Here is an 18,103-nt window from a genome sequence, read left to right on the forward strand (position 1 = left end):
AGAACTGCAATGTTCTGTGCAAGCAGAGGTCATCAGTTGTTTGTTGATTATGTTCCAAGCACATAGGAACCTCAAAGTGCCATGGCAGGAGGTGACAAGGGCCCAGGGCAACAAGAGAACAAACTGTACAACAGCCGATTTCCCGTGCCTCCAGAATAAAATGTGGAAACATTTCCAGGCAGAAAGGATGTGATGAGAATCAATAAACTGGGCTTTCTATTAGGAATGGGGTGAGGAGGAAGTGGCTCTCAGATTTAACTTTCTCAAGGAAAAGTTTCTGAGTCTCCCTGTGTCCTGGTTGGGCAGACAGGATTCTGGTATCAGACCTGTTAGGGTTGACCTTTCTCTTCAGGGATAGAAGAGAGCCTCTGGTGGCCCCAGCTCGGCCCCGGGACCAACCAGTGCTCACAGGAGAGGCAGCTTGGAAGTTTCAGAGCTTTTCGACACCCCAGTCCTCCCTCCCTTTCTCCCAGCCCCCAGCCCATCCCCCTCATAGCATAAGGACAAAAAGACACTTTATTGCAATGTCTTTATTGCATACTGGAGAAGTTGGCCAGACTGTCCCCTCCTGGGGAAGGTAAAAAACAAAAAAGACCAAAAAGTATCTCCCCCACCTTCCCCCCACCCTCCCCTACAACTGCACAGCAATGTCTGAACACATCTGGTGACAAGAACAATTTGCAAAAGTGGTCTAGGAACTATATTATGAAGTCCCAACACGACATATAATTGGCTTCCTTGTGAATCAGATATTTTTACGTAAACTACATGAAATTTTTTGACTACATCAAAGACAACAGAATAGATTTTTCACAAGTAACAATAGGGCACCAAAGTCACATGCTGTAGTTTGTAAGGAAACAAGGTTGTCACAAGTGGTTGGATCTGGAGCAAGGCTGAGCAGCCGACTGCAGAGGGCCCAGCCAGACCTCAATCTGGACCCTCTGAGGCCACTAAAACCTCACAGAGGACTACTCTGGAGTCTGGCAACAGAGACCACCTTGAAAACCAGGAATTACCCAGATCCAATTGTTGGCCCAAGGGGACCCAGAAGGCTGGTTCCTTTGCAGCAAGAAGAGGAGACCCATGGAAGACACAACATTGGCTGTCAAAAAGGCTTCTTCAGAGCACATGAGGCCCAAAATAAGTGGAAGGTCCCATCAGGGCTTGGAGATGAGATGGGGTAAAAGAGTTACTGAGAGTCCTCAGCCTTGGCCAAATCAGTGCTAAGGACACAGCTACCCTGAACCGGCCTGAGCCATGGCCAAGGTTTAGCATCTACAGCCAGGTGAAGACAGTACTGTTCTGTGATGAAAGCTCCACCTGGTATAGACAGGCCTACAGCCTGTGCCCAGCCAGCCCCAAGTTGCTTCCATGTTGGTAGCTGGTTGCTCTAGCCAGGAAAACAATGAGCCCCTCTGGTCTTGTTCTCTTTACCCTCTGCCTCAGTGAGGCTGCAGTTAAGATGTCATGAGCGAGAATCTCAGGGCCCAGGTCATGGGACAGAACACAGAACTAGACTCGGATGGAAGCCATGACTTGCTGCCAACACCATGGAGTTAGGAGCAGCATATTACCCTTCCAACTAGCTAGTAGACTGGAAATGGCATAGTCCCTATGCCATTTCCACTGACTCAGGATCAAGCAAATTGTGGCAACTACTCACTTTTCAACTTTCCAAATGATCCCTAGGTCTAGTCCCCACAAAGCAACAAATTCAAGAATGAAAAACAGGAAAAACAAAAAATGAAGGAATGTAGGACTGAAAAAAAGAGCAGCCCTTCTCCACAAGCCAGCCCAAGTGTAGTTAATGGATGGTGCTCTCTCCCAGCACACCCTTAATGTCTACCTGACAAGGAGCAACACACAGTTCAACGTTGTGTCCTTATTCCCATTTTCATTTAAGACATTCAAAGCACTAAATTTTAGTACCAGAAAGGAGGGATTCCTTGCACCCAATCTTGAGCATCTAACTGCATTAAGCAAGTTCAACAACAAGGCTATTCAGGCTATTCAGGTGTGCCCAGCAGCAACTAGCCTGACATTCAGTAAAACTTCCAGCAAGATTTCACTCTGGAAATTTGGGGAATGAATGTGCAGCTCGCTGACTATCAGTTAAGGGTTTAAGTCAGAACAGTGACACTGAAGGGAAATGGGGGTTGGGGTGGTCATTTGTCTGCCTCACACAATCCTGAAACTGCAACATAACCAAGCAAGAGCCAAAGATGTGATCTTTCCTTCCCATCCTCATTGTTAGTAACTCTGAAGGTTTTTCCAAAACTTTTTATCTCTCTAATTTCTATGCCATGGTCCATTCTAGGCCCTGTCACCAAGGTAAGTGCTCAGGAAAAACAGTATTTGTTTCTTTATCCCCCAAACTAGAGCTCTCCTAAGCTTTATGTATCAAGACCTAGATATTGGCTTCATGTTTAGCTCAACCAGGACGCCTGACTGCACAGCTTGGGGTTCAAACAGCTGACTCACTTTGAGCCTATTATGGTTCCAGAATTGGCTCAGAAGCAGCTGAACTCTATTTGTCAAATGAATGTTGACTGATGGGGATGGGGCATAATGGAAGTAGGATATGCCTACCTCTAACTCCATCCGTCTAGCTTCACTCAGCTGGAAGGCTTAAACCACATGGAGCAGAAGATCCTGGCCTAAAATCAGGACAGTCTGTGCACATCATCTTAATGGCAGGATCACAAAAAAGGCAAAGAGAAAAAGCTTCCAGATGGTTTCTACTAACAGTCTAAACTCCAAACCATCCTTTCCTCTCCTTACAAAAGTTTCAGAAACCACTGTATGGAAGCGTATGGGTAATGTGGTATGACCCCTGCCCTGGACACCAGAGCATCTAGGTCTGTGATTTACTGAGGTCCCTGACCACAATCTGGCTTCCTTCCTACCACAGCCTTAGCAACCTATGTATGACACTCCCCTAAGCCCTTCCCAGGAGATGAGTAATTAAACCATGTCCACTGGGGAAGCACATGTAAGAACGTTGTCCTATATCATTATTTGGTATATCAAGCCATCTAAAAGCACTGGATTGCACCTTTTCTTTACTCATACAAACAAGTTACAAAGGTTTCAAACAACAGACCATTCTTTAGGCTAAAGAAACACCACACAAGCACCAACTTCATTTTATGATTCAAAGCTTACCATGCCCACAAAAGAACACTATTTCTCATCTCTGAGAAACAAGGGCAGGGCAGAGGAGTTACACTGACCAATTTTAATTTTAGTGTTTGCTAAAACTAAGAAATTCTAGTTTTCCTTTTACTTTCAAGTTTTGGTACAGAAGTGTGCATTCAGACACAAGCACTGCCTTCTTCCATCAGACTTTAGACCTGTAACAAACATTGTTTTGCTGGGATCAATTTGATTTCTAAACAATGCTTCTTTAGGGGGAGGAGCTATGAGATGCCGATGCCTGTTACGTTGGTTAAGAAATACAGTACCTTCAGTTGAAGGTTTTTTACCCCCTTGACTGAGAGTCCATAGATGAAATCCCAAGCCTCCCGGTTTTCCTTTGGTTGTCTTTTTCACCAAATGCCATTCTACCACAAAACCACCTTCTCTTTGGGAGGAAGTTAAAAGTGACTGCCAGATCAAAAGAGAACTCCCCACAGAGCCATGCCCCTGCCACATTCTCAGAGTTGAAGGCATGGACTCTTCAAAAGTTTCCAGATACAACACCCCCCGCCCCCAACCCAAGCCTAATGTGTTCTGTTGAGGGTGCCTGGCTAAACAAAACAAAAACCCCAATGAAACAGACTTCCCAAAAAACAACATCTGCTTCCAGCTTCCTACACCAGTGCAGCGGCACAGGGAGTCCCAGAGAACCTCAGGCCCCTCATGCCTCCGTCCTGGCCGGCTGCTGCTTGGCCTCTCCACTTCACATTCACAGAATCACTTCTTGTGCAAAACAAGCAGTCTACGTAGAAAGAATGCCCTCATAGTCTAATAAAAACTGTAGAAAAAAATGCTAGAGAGTCACCTCTCTTCCCACTCCCTCTTTATCTGCAGAACGAGGGCATCTGTGCATGGACAGGGTAGGCCAGCCTGACATTGAGGGAGTCGTTGTGCTGGACGAGGGACGTCTGCTGGTAATGCAGCACCAGCTCCTTCAGTGAGCTGTACAGATTGTAGGGCTCTGCAAAGCCATAGCCCCGGGCCGTGCTGTAGATCACACAGTGCTTCACTTCCCCATCGGCACTGCAAGACACAACACACAAACATCATGGGAATTAAGGCAAAAAAAATAATAAAGGGACCCCAAATGACCAGAAGTCTGAGAGCAACTGTTCTGTGAAGGAGCGGAAATGTTTTGTCAATCAAGCTTGTAAAATGTCATATCCACGTGTCCCCCCTCACCCTCTGGTACACCTGTCACAGAGATAGAGACTCTTCGCCTCCCACCAAGACCTGGCAAAGCTAAAATGGATGGCTCTACTGAATCACTCAGTTCTGGATCTTCATTAGGCAAGAATACTGGGGAAGGCCAGAAGAAACCAAAAATAATTTTTTTAGTGTATAAATGAGTGGTTTTTAGAATATTCAAAAGATTGTGCAACAATCACCACTATCTAATTCGAGAATATTTTCATCACCCTAAAAAGAAACCATGTAACAATTATTCTATTCCTCCACCCAGGCCCTGGCAACGAACCTTTCTGTCTCTATGGTTTGCCTATTTGGGACATTTCCTATAAATGGAATCATAGAATATCACCCAAACTTTCGTTCCTGGCCTTCACTTAGCACACAATTTTCAAAGTCTTCCATGTTGTAGCATGTATCGTTACTTCATTCTTTTTCTTATAACCAAACAATATTCCCTTGTGTGGATATCCCACATTTTGTTTTTCCATCATCAACTGATGAACACTTGGGTTGTTTCCACTTTTTGGGCTATTATGAATAATACTGCTCTGAACATATGAGTGTTCTTGTATGGACATATATTTTCAGTTCTTTTCAATGTATGCTTAGGAATGGAACTGCTGAGTCATATGGTGACCCTGGTTAACTTACTGAGGAGCTGACCAGCTCTTTCCCAAAATGGTTGCACCTTTTTATACTCCTGCCAGCAATGTATGAGGATCCAATTTCTCCACATCCTTACCAACACTTGTTATTGTCATCTTTTTTATTGTCATCCTAGTGTCATCTTATTATGGTTTTTTTTAGCAGTTCTCTGAAGACATTGAGCATCTTTTCACATGCTTTTTGACCCCCTATATATCTTCTTCAGAAAAATGTCTATTCAAATCCTTTGCCAATTTTTAAATTGGAACCTTTGTCTTTTCATTAAGAGTTCTTTATGTGTTAAGACACTAGTCATTTAACAGACACATGATTTGCAAACATTTTCTCCTATTCTGTGGGTTGTCTTTTCACCTTCAAGAGTGTATTTCGATGCACAAAGTTTAACTATGGTGAAGTCAAATTTACCTATGTTTTTCTTTCGGTGGTTGTGCTTTGGGCGTATAAGAAACTACTGCCTAACCTAAAGTCATAAAGATGTATGCCTATGTTTTCCCCTTAAGTGTTTTATACTTGTTGCTTTGACATTTAGGTCTATAATCCATTCTGAGTCAATTTTTTGCATATAGTGTCAGGTATGGTCCAACTTCATTCTTTTGTATGTGGCTCACCAGCTGTTGCAGCACCATGTGTTGAAATTATGATTTTTTTTTTCCCCCACTGATCTTGGGACTCTTGTTGAAAACCAATTGACCATAAATGTAAGAATTTCTTGACTCTCAACTCTACTCATTGATCTACATGTTTATGTCAGTACCTCACAATTTTGATTATTATAGTTTTAAGTTTTGAAATCAGGATCTTCATCTTTTTTCTGTTCTTTCTACATCATTTTGGCAGTTCTGGGTCCCTTGCACTTTTACATGAATTTTAGGATTATTTTGTCAATTACTGTAAAAATCTGGGATTTTTGAAAGGTATTACACTGAACACGTAGACCAATTTGGGAAGTATTGCCATCTTAGTAATATTAAGTCTTGACCCTTGAACACTGGATGTCTTCCCACTTATTTAAGTCTGCTTTAAGTTCTTTCAATGATGTTTTATAGTTTTCACTGTAACAGCTCCTGTACTGCTTTGGTTTTAATCCTGGGTATTTTAACATTTTTGATGCTATTACTAACAGTGTGGTGTCTTTATTTCATTTTCAGACTGTTCATTTCTAATATATAAAAATACAGCTAATTTTTATATCATGATCTTCTAACTTATAACTCTGATAAACTCATTTATTAGCTCTAATTATTTATTTCTTTTTCTTGCCTAACTGCCCTAGCTAGAACCTTCTGTACAATGATGATTAGAAATGATGGGAACAGACGTCCTTGCCTTCTTCCTGGTCTTAGGGGAACAGCATTTGGTCTTTCACCATTAAGTATATTACCTGTGGGTTTTTCATAGATAAGTCTTTATCAGCTTGAGGAAGTACCCTCCTATTCCTAGTTTGTTCAGTGTTTTATAAAACAAAAAGTGTGTTGCCCTGACCGGTATGGCTAGGGCAAATATAGGTGACAATAAACATATGAATAAACATATCCTCAGGTGAGAAATAAATGAATTTTGTCAAAGCTTTTTGGGTCTACTGAAATAATCATGTAATTTTTTTTTCAATTTTTAAAATTTATTTATTTTTAGAGAGCAGGGAAGGGAGGGAGAAGGAAAGGGACAGAAAGGGCAATGTGCAAGGGAAAGGTTGATTGGTTGCCTCTTGTGTGCCCCCTACCAGGGACCTGGCCAGAACCCAGCCATGTGCCCTGACCAGGAATCAAACTGGTGACCTTTCGGTTTGCAGGACGCCACCCAACCCACTAAACCACACCAGTCAGGGTATCATGTAATTTTTGTCCTGTATTTTATTAATATGTTTTATTGCATTGACTATTTTTTGTTGTTGACTTTGTTTATGTTGATCTACTCTTGCATTCCTGGGATGAATCCTGCCATATTTATCCATAGTTTTATTTTCTTGTGGTATCTTTGTCTGGGTTTTAATATCAGAGTAATATTAATATTACCCTTGTAAAATGAATTGGAAAGTGTTTTCTCCCTTCTGTTTTTTGTAAATGTTTGTGAAGGCCCTGGGTTTTTCTCTTTGAGGATTTTTTTTTTTTTAATTAATACTTCAACTTCTTTCATTGCTATAGTTCTATTCAGATTTCCTGTTTCTTCTTAAGTCAGTTTTGGCAGTTCGTGTGCTTCTAGGAATTTGTCCATTTTGTCTAGGATATTTAATTTGTTAGCATTTAATTGTTTTTAGTATTCACTCACCATCTTGTTAAATTTCTGTAAGGACTACAAGTAATGTCCCCCTTTTCACCCTGATTTTAGTAATTTGTATCTTCTCTCTCTTTGAGTGTATTGGGGGTTGGGTGTCAATTTAGCTAGAGAGGCTATTTTGTTCATCTCAACTTTTGATTTCACTTATTTTCTCAATTGTTTCTACTCTCCATTTCACTTCCACTCTTTTTGTTTTCCTTTTTTATTTTTAGTGTATCTCATTGATTATGCTATTGCAATTGGGCTAATTTTTCCCCCTTTGCCCCTTTCCACCCTATAGCTCCTTTTTTTCCAGCAATCCCCACCCCCCTTAGTTCATGTCCATGGGTAATGCATGTAAGTTATTTGGCTTCTCCACTTCCTGTATTATTCTTAACATTCCCCCATCTATTTTGTACCTACCAATTATGCTTCTTAATCCCTGCACATTTTCTCCCATTCTCCCCCCCACTCCTCCCCTCCAAATGATCTCCGTATCTATGATTCAGTTCCTGTTACAGTTGTTTGCTTAGTTTGTTGGGTTTTTTTAAAGATTTTATTTACTTTTGGGGGGGGAGGAAGAAAGAGAGGGAGAAAAATATCAATGTGTGAGAGATACATCAATCAGTTGCCTCTCACATGCCCCCACCTGGGGACCTGCCCTGCAAGCCAGGCATATGCCCTGACTGGGAATCAAACCAGCGACCTTTCTGACCACAGACTGGCATTCAGTCTACTTGAGCCACACCAGCCAGGGTGAGTTTTTGTTTTTTGATTCAGTTGCTGATAGTTTTGAGTTTGTTGTCATTTCAATATTCATAGTTTTGATCTTCTTTTTCTTAAATAAGTCCCTTTAACATTTCATGTAATAAAGGCTTGGTGACTCCTTTAGCTCTACCCTGTCTGGGAAGCACTTTATCTGCTCTCCCATCCTAAATGATAGCTTTGCTGGATAGAGTAATCTTGGTTGTAGGTCCTTTCTTTTCATCACTTTGAATTCTTCTTGCCAGTCCCTTCTAGCCTGCAAAGATTCTTTTGAGAAATCAGCTGAGTCTTATGGGAACTCCTTTGTAGGTACTGTCTCCTTTTTTCTTGCTGCTTTTAAGATTCTCTATTTTTAATCTTTGGCATTTTAATTATGATGTGTCTTGGTGTGGTCCACTTTCGGGCCAACTTGTTTGTGACTCTCCATGCTTCCTGGACTTGTATGTCTATTTCCTTTACCAAATTAGGAAAGTTTCCTTTCATTATTTTTTCAAGTAAGTTTTCAATTTCTTGCTCTTCCTCTTCTTCGGGCACCCCTATGATTCAGATGTTGGTATGTTCAAAGTTGTCCCAGACATTCCTAAGCCTCTCTTCATTTTTTTTTAATTGTTTCTTCTTTCTGTTCTGGTTGAATGTTTATTTTTCCCTTTTTTTCCAAATCATTGATTTGAATCCTGGCTTCCTTCCCTTCACTGTTGGTTCCTGTAGATTTTTCTCTATTTCACTTAGTGTATTCCCTCATTTCTTCCTTTATTTTGTGGCCATACTCAAGGAGTTCTCTGATCACCAGTGTTTTGAACTCGGCATCTGACAAGTTGCCTATCTCCATTTCATTTAGTTTTTTTTCTGGGGTTTTGTTCTGTCTTTTCATATGGGCCATATATTTCTTTGCCTCCTCAATTTGGCAGCCTCCCTGTGTTTGTTTCTTCTTCTTCTTCTTCTTTTTTTTCAATTTTAAAGCAGTTACTGTTTATTAACCAACGAGATTACAAAAATGACCATGGCAGATACCTTAGTTCATCCTTCTAATAAGCCTGTTGATCTGGTCCTCTCTGTTACCAGCATCTCCACCTCCTACAAAATGGGTGGTCTTTTTCTTCATTCCACCTCATGGGGAAGATCATTTGAAGGGCCACAGTAAGTTGGTCGCTTCTTTGAAGTGTTTTCCAACAGTACAGATCTCATGAATCAGATCCTCCATGCAGATGATGCCATATTTACCAAGAGATCGAACAATCAATGCATTATCTGTCAGGGCGATTTGTTTTTTGTTGACTTTGCCATAACCAAGCTTGTAGATCAATTCATTTACTGACTTCAGGTTTGGGTAGCTCCATGCAATATATGGTTCCACACTCCTCAGCATGTGAACTGAAGCCTTGTCAAGCTTAATAAAGGTGCCGTTGAAGATCTGGCAAAGGCAAAGAAGCTGCAAAACCTTTCAGACCTTTGGGCTCACACCATTGATAACTCTGATTCTGATGACAAATGCCAATTTGGGTTGTGCAGGTACATAGAAGTTTCCAGCTTTTCTTGCCATTCTAGCCATTCGAATCTCAGTTCTGTACATCTACCTATATTCCTTGAGATAGTACTTAGCTTTTTCATAGATAAGCTTCCTCTTTGCCTTTCAAAGCATCTTTTGGGCAAACTTCTTTCTCAGGTGCTTGATCTTTGGCTCTGCGAAATTCCTTCACTTTTTCTTACGGGTTTCTGGCACAGCAGGAACCTTCTTCTCTTCTGCACCCTCCATGGTTCCAGCTGGAAAAAGAGCCCTGGGTTTGTTTCTGTGTATTAGGTAGAGCTAGTTTTACTCCCTGTTTTAGTAGAATGGCCTATATAGAAAAGGCACCTGTAAATTGTGTAGAGCAGAGCTTCAGGTAACTGTCAGAGCAGCACAACCTGCTTCAACCTTTTGTGGCTCTGTTGTGGGGGGAGGGCTTGGGAAGGGCACAATGCCACTGCCTGGCTCCTTGAGGCCTGCCCAGCACTCACCCCACTTCCAGTCACCTCACTCACCTTCTGTATGCAACTGGTGCCCTTCCAGCTGCTGCCATGAGGTTTGCATACATTCACAGCCTGTGTAGGCCCTTTAAGTGGCAAAAACCTGGCAATTTCTTCTGCTGCTTCAAACTCCACTGGTTTTTACAGCCAGAAGGAACGGAAGTTGATCTTCCCAGTGCTGGAACCCTGGGCTCTGTAGTCTGGCCTGGGGCTGGGGTCACTCGCTCCCAAGGTATCCCTCCTGATTTATACCCACCACATGTGAATACGGGACCAACCATTCGTTCTGCCGCTGCCACCGCAGCGGCCTCTCCACGCCACACCTTATCTCCATCCTATCTCCATGACTCTACCCCTTGTACCTGTCTGGATATATGTATGTGGCTTCTTTAAATCCCTGACTGTCAAACTTCCATACAGCTCAATTTTCTGGCACTTCTGGGAGCTACTTGTTTTTGAGATCTTGTTGTAATTTTATGGTTTTGCAATGAAGTGCAGCATGTCTACCTACCCCTCCATCTTGTCTAGAAGTCTTTACTTCCATTTTAACCTTTATTATTCCTTTCCTCCTGCTTGTGTGGGCTTAGTTTGCTCTTCTTCTTCTTTTTTTTTTAGTTTCTTAAGGTAGGTTAGGTTATTAATTTAAGATCTTTTTTAATATAAATGTTTACAGTCATCTTTTTTAACTTATTTTCTTAGAAAATCTTCAATGTGAACTCCAATATGATATATGAATGCAGCTGAATTTAACAGGCAAGGGGAAATCCACACTGCTGTGGACTTGAGTCTGGTCAAGTCTGTGGCTAGAGAAAGGAGAAAAGGAATCCCTAAGATATTCAAGCTGCTCTTTGGTTTTCCTGGATTTATTTGTGGCTGCCACCCAATGATATGGGGTGAGCATGAGGTATCGGTTCACTGGGATTATTACCTTCCTTCTTTTTATTTTATATATCATTGTTTTATATATATCTATATACACATACACACAGTATTGTTATATATATAAAACAATATATATTGTTTTATGTTACACACACACATACACACATTATTGATTATGCTATTATAATTGTCTCATTTTTTTCCTCCCATTTATTCCCCTCCACCCTGCACCCCACCTACCACCAGCATTCCCCTACCCCTTAAGTTTATGTCCATGGGTCATACATGTAAGTTCTTTGGCTTCTCCATTTCCTATACTATTCTTAACCTCCTCCATTTTGTACCTACTATTTTTGCTTCTTATTCCCTGTACCTTTCCCCCCATTATCCTCCTCCCCTCTGATAACCTCCCATGTGATCCCCATTTCTGTGATTCTGTTTCTCTTCTAGTTGTTTGCTTAGTGTGTTTTTATTTTTTTTTAGGTTCATTTGTTGATAGTCGTGAGTTTGTTTTCATTTTACTGTTCATAGTTTTTTATTTTTATTTTCTTTTTCTTAGATGAGTCCCTTTAACATTTCATATAATGGGGGCCTGGTGATGAACTCCTTTAACTTTATCTTATCTGGGAAGCACTTTATCTGTCCTTCCATTCTAAATGATAGCTTTGCTGGATAGAGTAATCTTGGATGTAGGTCCTTGTCTTTCATGACTTTGAATACTTCTTGCCAGCCCCTTCTTGCCTGCAAGGTTTCTTCTGAGAGATCAGCTGACAGTCTTATGGGAACTCTTCTGTAGGTAACTGTCTCCTTTTCTCTTGCTGCTTTTAAGATTCCTTATCTTTAATCTTAGGTAATGTAATTATGATGTCCTTGGTGTGTGCTTCCTTGGGTCCAACTTCTCTGGGACTCTCTGAGCTTCCTGGAAGTCTATTTCCTTGGCCAGATTGGGGAAATTTTCCTTCATTATTTTTTCAAATAAGTTTTCAATTTCTTGCTCTTCCTATTCTCCTGGCACCCCTATGATTCAGATGTTGGAATGTTTAAAGTTGTCCTGGCGGTTCCTAAGCAGCTCTCTTCATTTTTTTGAATTCTAGTTTCTTCATTCTGTTCTGGTTGAATGTTCATCTCTTCCTTCTGCTCCCAACTGTTGAATTAGGTCCCGGTTTCCTTCCCTTTACTGTTGGTTCCCTGTATATTTTTCTTTATTTCACTTTGTATAGCTTTCACTTTTTCCTCCATTTTGCGACCATACTCAACCATTTCAGTGACATCCAGATTACCAGTGTTTTGAACTATGCATCTGATAGGTTGGCTATCTCTTCATCACTTACTTCTACTTTTGGAGCTTTGATCTGTTCTTTCATTTGGACCATATTCCTTTGTCTCAACACACCTATTACATCGGAAGAGGCGGAGCCTTGTGTATTCACCACCAGGAAGGGGGCAACCCACCTCACTGCACTGTGATGCTGTATGTGGGGAAGAGGTCCGAGGGGGAACAATACCACTTACTCGGCTCTTGGCCAGCTTTCGGTCACTTCCCCCGTTACCCACAAGCAAACTGGGTCTGATTCTGGTGCTGATCCCAGGTGGATGGGTTTGTATATGTTCTAGGATCCAGTGGGTCTCTCCAACAAACTCTTCTGTGAGATTGGGAGTTTCACCCGCTGCCACATCCACCACAGATTTTTACAGCCATAGATTTTGAGGCTCTCTTTTCCCACAATGGAACCCTGAGTTGCCCAGTCTGTCTCACTCCCTAGCTGTTCCTCCTGTTCTATCCGCATGCAAATGAGCCACCCCGTCTGCCAGCCGCCACCTTAACCCTGGTCCTCCAGCTACCGCCTTGCAGTGCATCCTCTCTGTCCTGTTTGCCTGCCTCTGCCCCTCCTATCAGCCTAGATGAATGTTTCTTCTTTAACTCCTTGGCTGTTGGACTTCCATACAGTTTGATTTTCTGGCAGTTCTGGTTATTTTTTGTTTTTTAATTTGTTCCTGTCCTTTTTGTTATGTGAAGAGGCAAAATGTATCTACCTGTGCCTCCATCTTGGCTGGAAGTCTACCTTTTTATTGTTCTTAAAACATCTCAAATCCTACAAGAACCATCCTCTTCTGCCATTCCACTCAGATAACTTGAGCAGTCTATGTTTCAGAGAAACGTAATGTTTTTCAAGCTCTGTCTTTGGATAACAGTAATTCAACGTACTTTACAACTCCTCCACCATTTCCTGTCTATAGGTATCCCATTATTCATCCTTTCAAAGTCCAGCTCAAATGCTACCTCTTCCACAAAACCTCCCAATCTCCTCTTTCTCCACCAGAATTAATAGTTCTTCATGTGCACAGACTACTGGTGATATCTATTTCACAGCGATTCTATTTATCTTGGATATTTGTGAAATTAAGTGTGATGCAATAGGAAAATGTGGACTTTGAAACCAGGTAAACGTGGATTCAAACTCTGACTCAGTAAGAGGTAGACCACTGAAGACAAGATGCTCATGTACAGCACTGAACAAATGCTCCATTAATATGAGTGTCTTTTGTCTATCCTCACCACCTTGCCCTTTTTGAAAGAAAATGTTTTTGTCATTTTGGCTTGCCTTCTGTCTTGTCCATCAGTAGTATCGTGACCATAATAATATAGTAAGTAACGAGTACTTACCATGTGCCAGCACTGATCAAAGTACATTACATTACATGTTTTAACTCATTTAATTAACTCAAAAACCTTTAAAGAGATATTATTATCCGTATTTTACAGATAAGGAAACTGGGCAAAGAAAAGTTAAATAACTTACCATAATTCACATGTCTGGTAAGCAGCAGAGTCAGGATTTGAATCTAGTACATCTGGCACCAAAGCTTGCTCTCATAATCATGACACTATATACCTCCACCTTAAGTGTGGTCTTTGTCAATGAAAAAATTTGCCTTTCTAAAGAATATACATAATACTTAGGCAAAATATGACCAATGCATGGTTAGTTGCCCCCAGAATTTCACTTTCCATTAAACGGAAATCAGGCTGTTCCAAACACGGTCATAAGATCATCTTATGGAAAACACTTAACAATTTCTATCACTACCTCAACAGAATACTATTTAAGTACAAAATTTAAAGTTTTTGTTCTGAAGTAAAAACAGCTGTATTTAACCAATCCTTCCTAAATCTGACAATGAAGACCAAGTTAGGCATGCAGGAGACTACTAAAGAATTAAAGTCATTTTTTCAAAGGAAGATCTCACATTACTTTTCATAAATATCCAAAATTCAATAGCAACATTGCTAGGCCTAATCTATTTACCATTTACATTAAAATCCCCAAAATGATTTCAGATATTATCTCTTCTAAAGCAACTGCTTTCTCTATAAAATATTAATAGTATAAGCCACCGGCCCTCATTACTATACCTGAGCTAATCTGATCTGAATTTTATGAGGGACTGATTTTCTCTTAATCAAAGCAGAAATCTTCAAAAGGTCATACCCCCAGAGAAGACTTACACCACAGAGCAAGCATAACATCCTTTCTTGCTACTCTCACGAATTAAGAATGCACCATCAGGTTTCCCATAAAGCAAGTCCTCTGCTTGTACTCGATTGATATCCTCAACAAACCAGGTTTTCTCATCATAATGGGGCAGGTTTTCATCTTCCTCATTGATAAAATAGGTCCTAAAAATTAAATGTTAAAATGTTACTCTAACAATCAGGTTACTTATATCTAAAATCAAATTCACAAATAAAACTCTTTCCTAAATCTTTAACCAAATAATGACAAAATGAAATTGTAATCAGCTGGATGCTTTTAAACAATATCATTACTTGCTGTAGTACAGAAAGCACAGAATTCACACGTGCTCATCCAACAAGCTGACACATGAATGTCTGTGGTTTGGCAGGTCTCTGAACTCAAGTACCTATAAGGTACTCTTTAGGTAATTCAATTCAAAAGAGGTGCAAAGTTCTTGATTCAATATCCTCAAATGACAATGAGAACCATCATTTAACATGTATAAAGAAGGCCCATGTCTTATCCTGGAACAAAGCCCTCTCACAGAAAGGTACCGAGGGAACTTACTCATCAGCATCCTCATTTTTGATCCCCAGCCAGGCATTCAGGCGCTTCTGTCTCACTCCTTTATGATTGAGCCATCTGCCAGAGGGAAGACATCAGTGTCAGTATCTGTGCAAACTCTACCTGAACAAAGTATACATGTCTGAGCCAACCAAACTTCCAGAGTCCAGGAACCTCTTATTTTCCCCAGTCCAACTGATAGTGGCCAGAGATTTCCCTAAACTAGTTTCTCCATTACTTTCCCTTCAACTTTCTGCAAAAGGCAGAAACACAAAGGGGTACTTGAAATGAGGCACTTCTCTCACTTTTCATTTCCCTTGTCTAGGTTTTACCATAAGTGCGTGCACACACACACTTACACTCAAACCAAGAGGGGCATGAGTTGCTGAAATCATCAGGTCAGTAAGGTGTCATGCATTTGCAATCTCCACTAAGCCAGAGGATTCAATTCCTGAGTGGTCTACTACACTGAGCTTAAAATTCTAAAATAGAATTTCAGGTCTATTTTTGCAGCTAAGCAAGCCATAAGAAATTCAGGATGGCAATCTGAGTAATTAATACAAATTTACTTCATCACCAGGCACCAGTATTTTAAAATGCAGCAACATTTTTGATGTAAAATGATATAAATCATTGAGATGGGTGATAGTCTAAAACTTGAATGGAATATAAAAACTCTTTCATTGCCATCCTCCAACAAGGCTCCTGATCATTTAGGTCTCACATAAACGTCACCTCCTCAAGAATGGGTACCCTCACCATCTCAACAAAAGCAATCCTCTAGTCACTCTCTGTACTTCAACCTTACTTTATCATCTTTGTAGCACTTGCCTGGAATTGTTTTATATTTCACTTGTTAATGTTTGCCTCCTCCTCTAAAATGTAAGCTGCTATAAAGGAAGGGGTCTGTCCTACTCATGACTAATCCCAATGCTGAAAAGAGGGCCAGCAAACAGCAGATATTCAATAAATAGTCAATAAATATTTGCTGGTGGACTGTTTTTAATAAATATTAAAGGTCAACTCCAAAGTCATCGTGTATCTCTCTCTGACCCCAAATACACTAGGTAACTTGGCATCACACCTAAATTTTAAAGTCGTTTAAACAGATTTCATTGCCTTTCTCAATAAGACATATCCTTTGGTTAACCTGGATTTCATTTTACATGCTTAGTGAAACTACAAAACAACTAACATGATCTTGATAAAATTTATTTAGTAACAAACCATCACTTCTATTCAAAATACCCAGATAACCTCCTCTAAACACCCTTATCCAAACTTTTCTATCATTAAAAAATTTATCTTTCCTTTCATAAAGAGACAAGTACACTGAGTAAAAGGCTTGAAATGAACAAACCACACTACACCTTCTCTTGAGTTCTCATTTTCTTTAACCACCATCCTCTTTAAACTGAGCCCCTCTTTCTACCACAAGGAATATTAGGACACCAAGGAAAATACACGAGAAAGACAAGAGTGTTTCTGCCCACCTTTCATCTACAATGGTGTCCTGCCTTCGCACACACATGACTTTTCTAATCTACCGAGACCATTTCAAATACTAATACGTAGTTCTGAGTCCTTCAACATCTATTAACAATGTCAGGAACTGACTAACTTTTAAAAATAATTTTGCAAAAGGTCAAGTAACTTTAGTATGTTGATTCATATTTATCTCGTTATTGAGAAATGCCTAGATCACTCATAAAGATGATATATTCTAGAGGAAAAGCCTGAAGTCTAAGAATCAAAAGACCTAACATCCAGTTCTCATTCCGTTACTAATTGTGTGGTTTTGTCCAGCCTCTATTTATGCCTGAGTATTTCCTTCTTTAAAAAAAAAAAAATACAGGAAAAATACTACTCCCATAGCTTATACTGAAGTTAAGAAAAACAAGAGAGCCCTGGCTGGTGTGGCTCAGTGGACTGAGTGCCGGTCTGCAAATTGGAGGGTCGCAGGTTCAATTCCCAGACTAGGGTGTACGCCTGGGTGGCAGGCCAGGTCCCCAGTAGGGGGCAGCCACACATTGATGTTTCTCTCCCTCTCTTTCCTCCCTTCCCCTCTCTAAAAGTGAGTAAGTGAAAATCTTTAAAAAAAAAAATAGATTAAAAAGAAAAAGAAAAACAACAGAAAAAAATAGCTGGTCTTAACATACCCATACCTAGTCCCCAACCTAGCAAGTAGGGAAAAAATGTGTATATGAAATCCTTTCTAAAAGTCTAATTAGTCTTACAACCCAACTACCAACGTTTAAGAGAAAAAGAACTTACGTTTTAGTCCAAGAGAGGGGATTAAACTAGGCAGTCCCTGAAAGAGGGAAAGTCTTGAAGAAGAATTTATGCTTCCCTTAGAGCCTGGCTACTTTATGAGATGGGGTGAACAGAACAGGGTGCCCCATACATAAGGCCCCCCAGCTCACGGACTAGAAGGTTTTAAGATGCAGAGTCTGTTAGTGCCAATAAGGAGATCACTGTGAAGAGCACCTCTGAATTTTCTGGAACAGCAGCATTTAACCAGGTGGCAGAACCCAGTGATGAGGGACAGAGGAAACACCCAGTGACAGCAGTGATGGGGAACAAGGGACTTTTGCTCCACTAGTTTCTTCGCAGTACTTCTGATAATACTCTTTGATGACCCAAGTGTGTGTATATGTATAGGAGGTGAGAAGAGTACTAATCATACCTGAGATAAAATACTTTTCATGTAACAAGGCAGGTAGGAACTTGGAATAAATTAATTTTAATTTAAAGAAAAAGAGATCCTTTCCCAACTTCTGGTCAAGATGGAGGTGTAGGTAAACACAGCTCACTTCCTCACACATCAACAGCAAAAATTACAACTAAACTACAAAGCAACTATCACCCAGAGTTGTCACAATCTCAAGCTGCATGGAAGTCTGACAATCAAGGACTTAACAAGTCAAATTGATCTAGACAGGTAGGAGCGGCAGAGATGCGGAATGGGCATAAAAATCATGAGGCATACCCCCCACACCAAATCATCCAGCCCAGGGTTCCAGTGCCAGGAAGATAAGTCCCCATAACTTCTGGCTGTA

The 18,103-nt window shown here is 40.6% G+C and overlaps 1 protein-coding gene and 1 pseudogene across 2 annotated transcripts in view; both read right to left on the bottom strand.

The window, feature by feature from the left end:
- Nucleotides 1–1,617: 1,617 nt before the first annotated feature.
- Nucleotides 1,618–18,103, bottom strand: part of PIK3R3 (phosphoinositide-3-kinase regulatory subunit 3) — an 82,363-nt gene continuing 65,877 nt past the window's right edge. The window contains exons 8-10 of one of the 2 annotated variants that reach the window (XM_054572160.1): nucleotides 15,048–15,122; nucleotides 14,471–14,641; nucleotides 1,618–4,224 (exon numbers count right to left, since the gene is read on the bottom strand). In XM_054572160.1, the coding sequence (XP_054428135.1) occupies nucleotides 4,026–4,224; nucleotides 14,471–14,641; nucleotides 15,048–15,122 (445 nt within the window). In that variant the 3' untranslated portion in view covers nucleotides 1,618–4,025. The remainder of the gene's footprint in view (nucleotides 4,225–14,470; nucleotides 14,642–15,047; nucleotides 15,123–18,103) is intronic. The other variant, XM_054572161.1, reaches the window with a different exon arrangement.
- On the bottom strand, nucleotides 8,254–9,841 carry LOC129069409 (60S ribosomal protein L7-like; annotated as a pseudogene).

This window comes from Pteronotus mesoamericanus, unplaced genomic scaffold, assembly GCF_021234165.1.
Source record: "Pteronotus mesoamericanus isolate MK-2021 breed Mesoamerican mustached bat unplaced genomic scaffold, CSHL_Meso_final contig_221, whole genome shotgun sequence".
NCBI classification, from domain to species: Eukaryota; Metazoa; Chordata; class Mammalia; order Chiroptera; family Mormoopidae; genus Pteronotus; species Pteronotus mesoamericanus.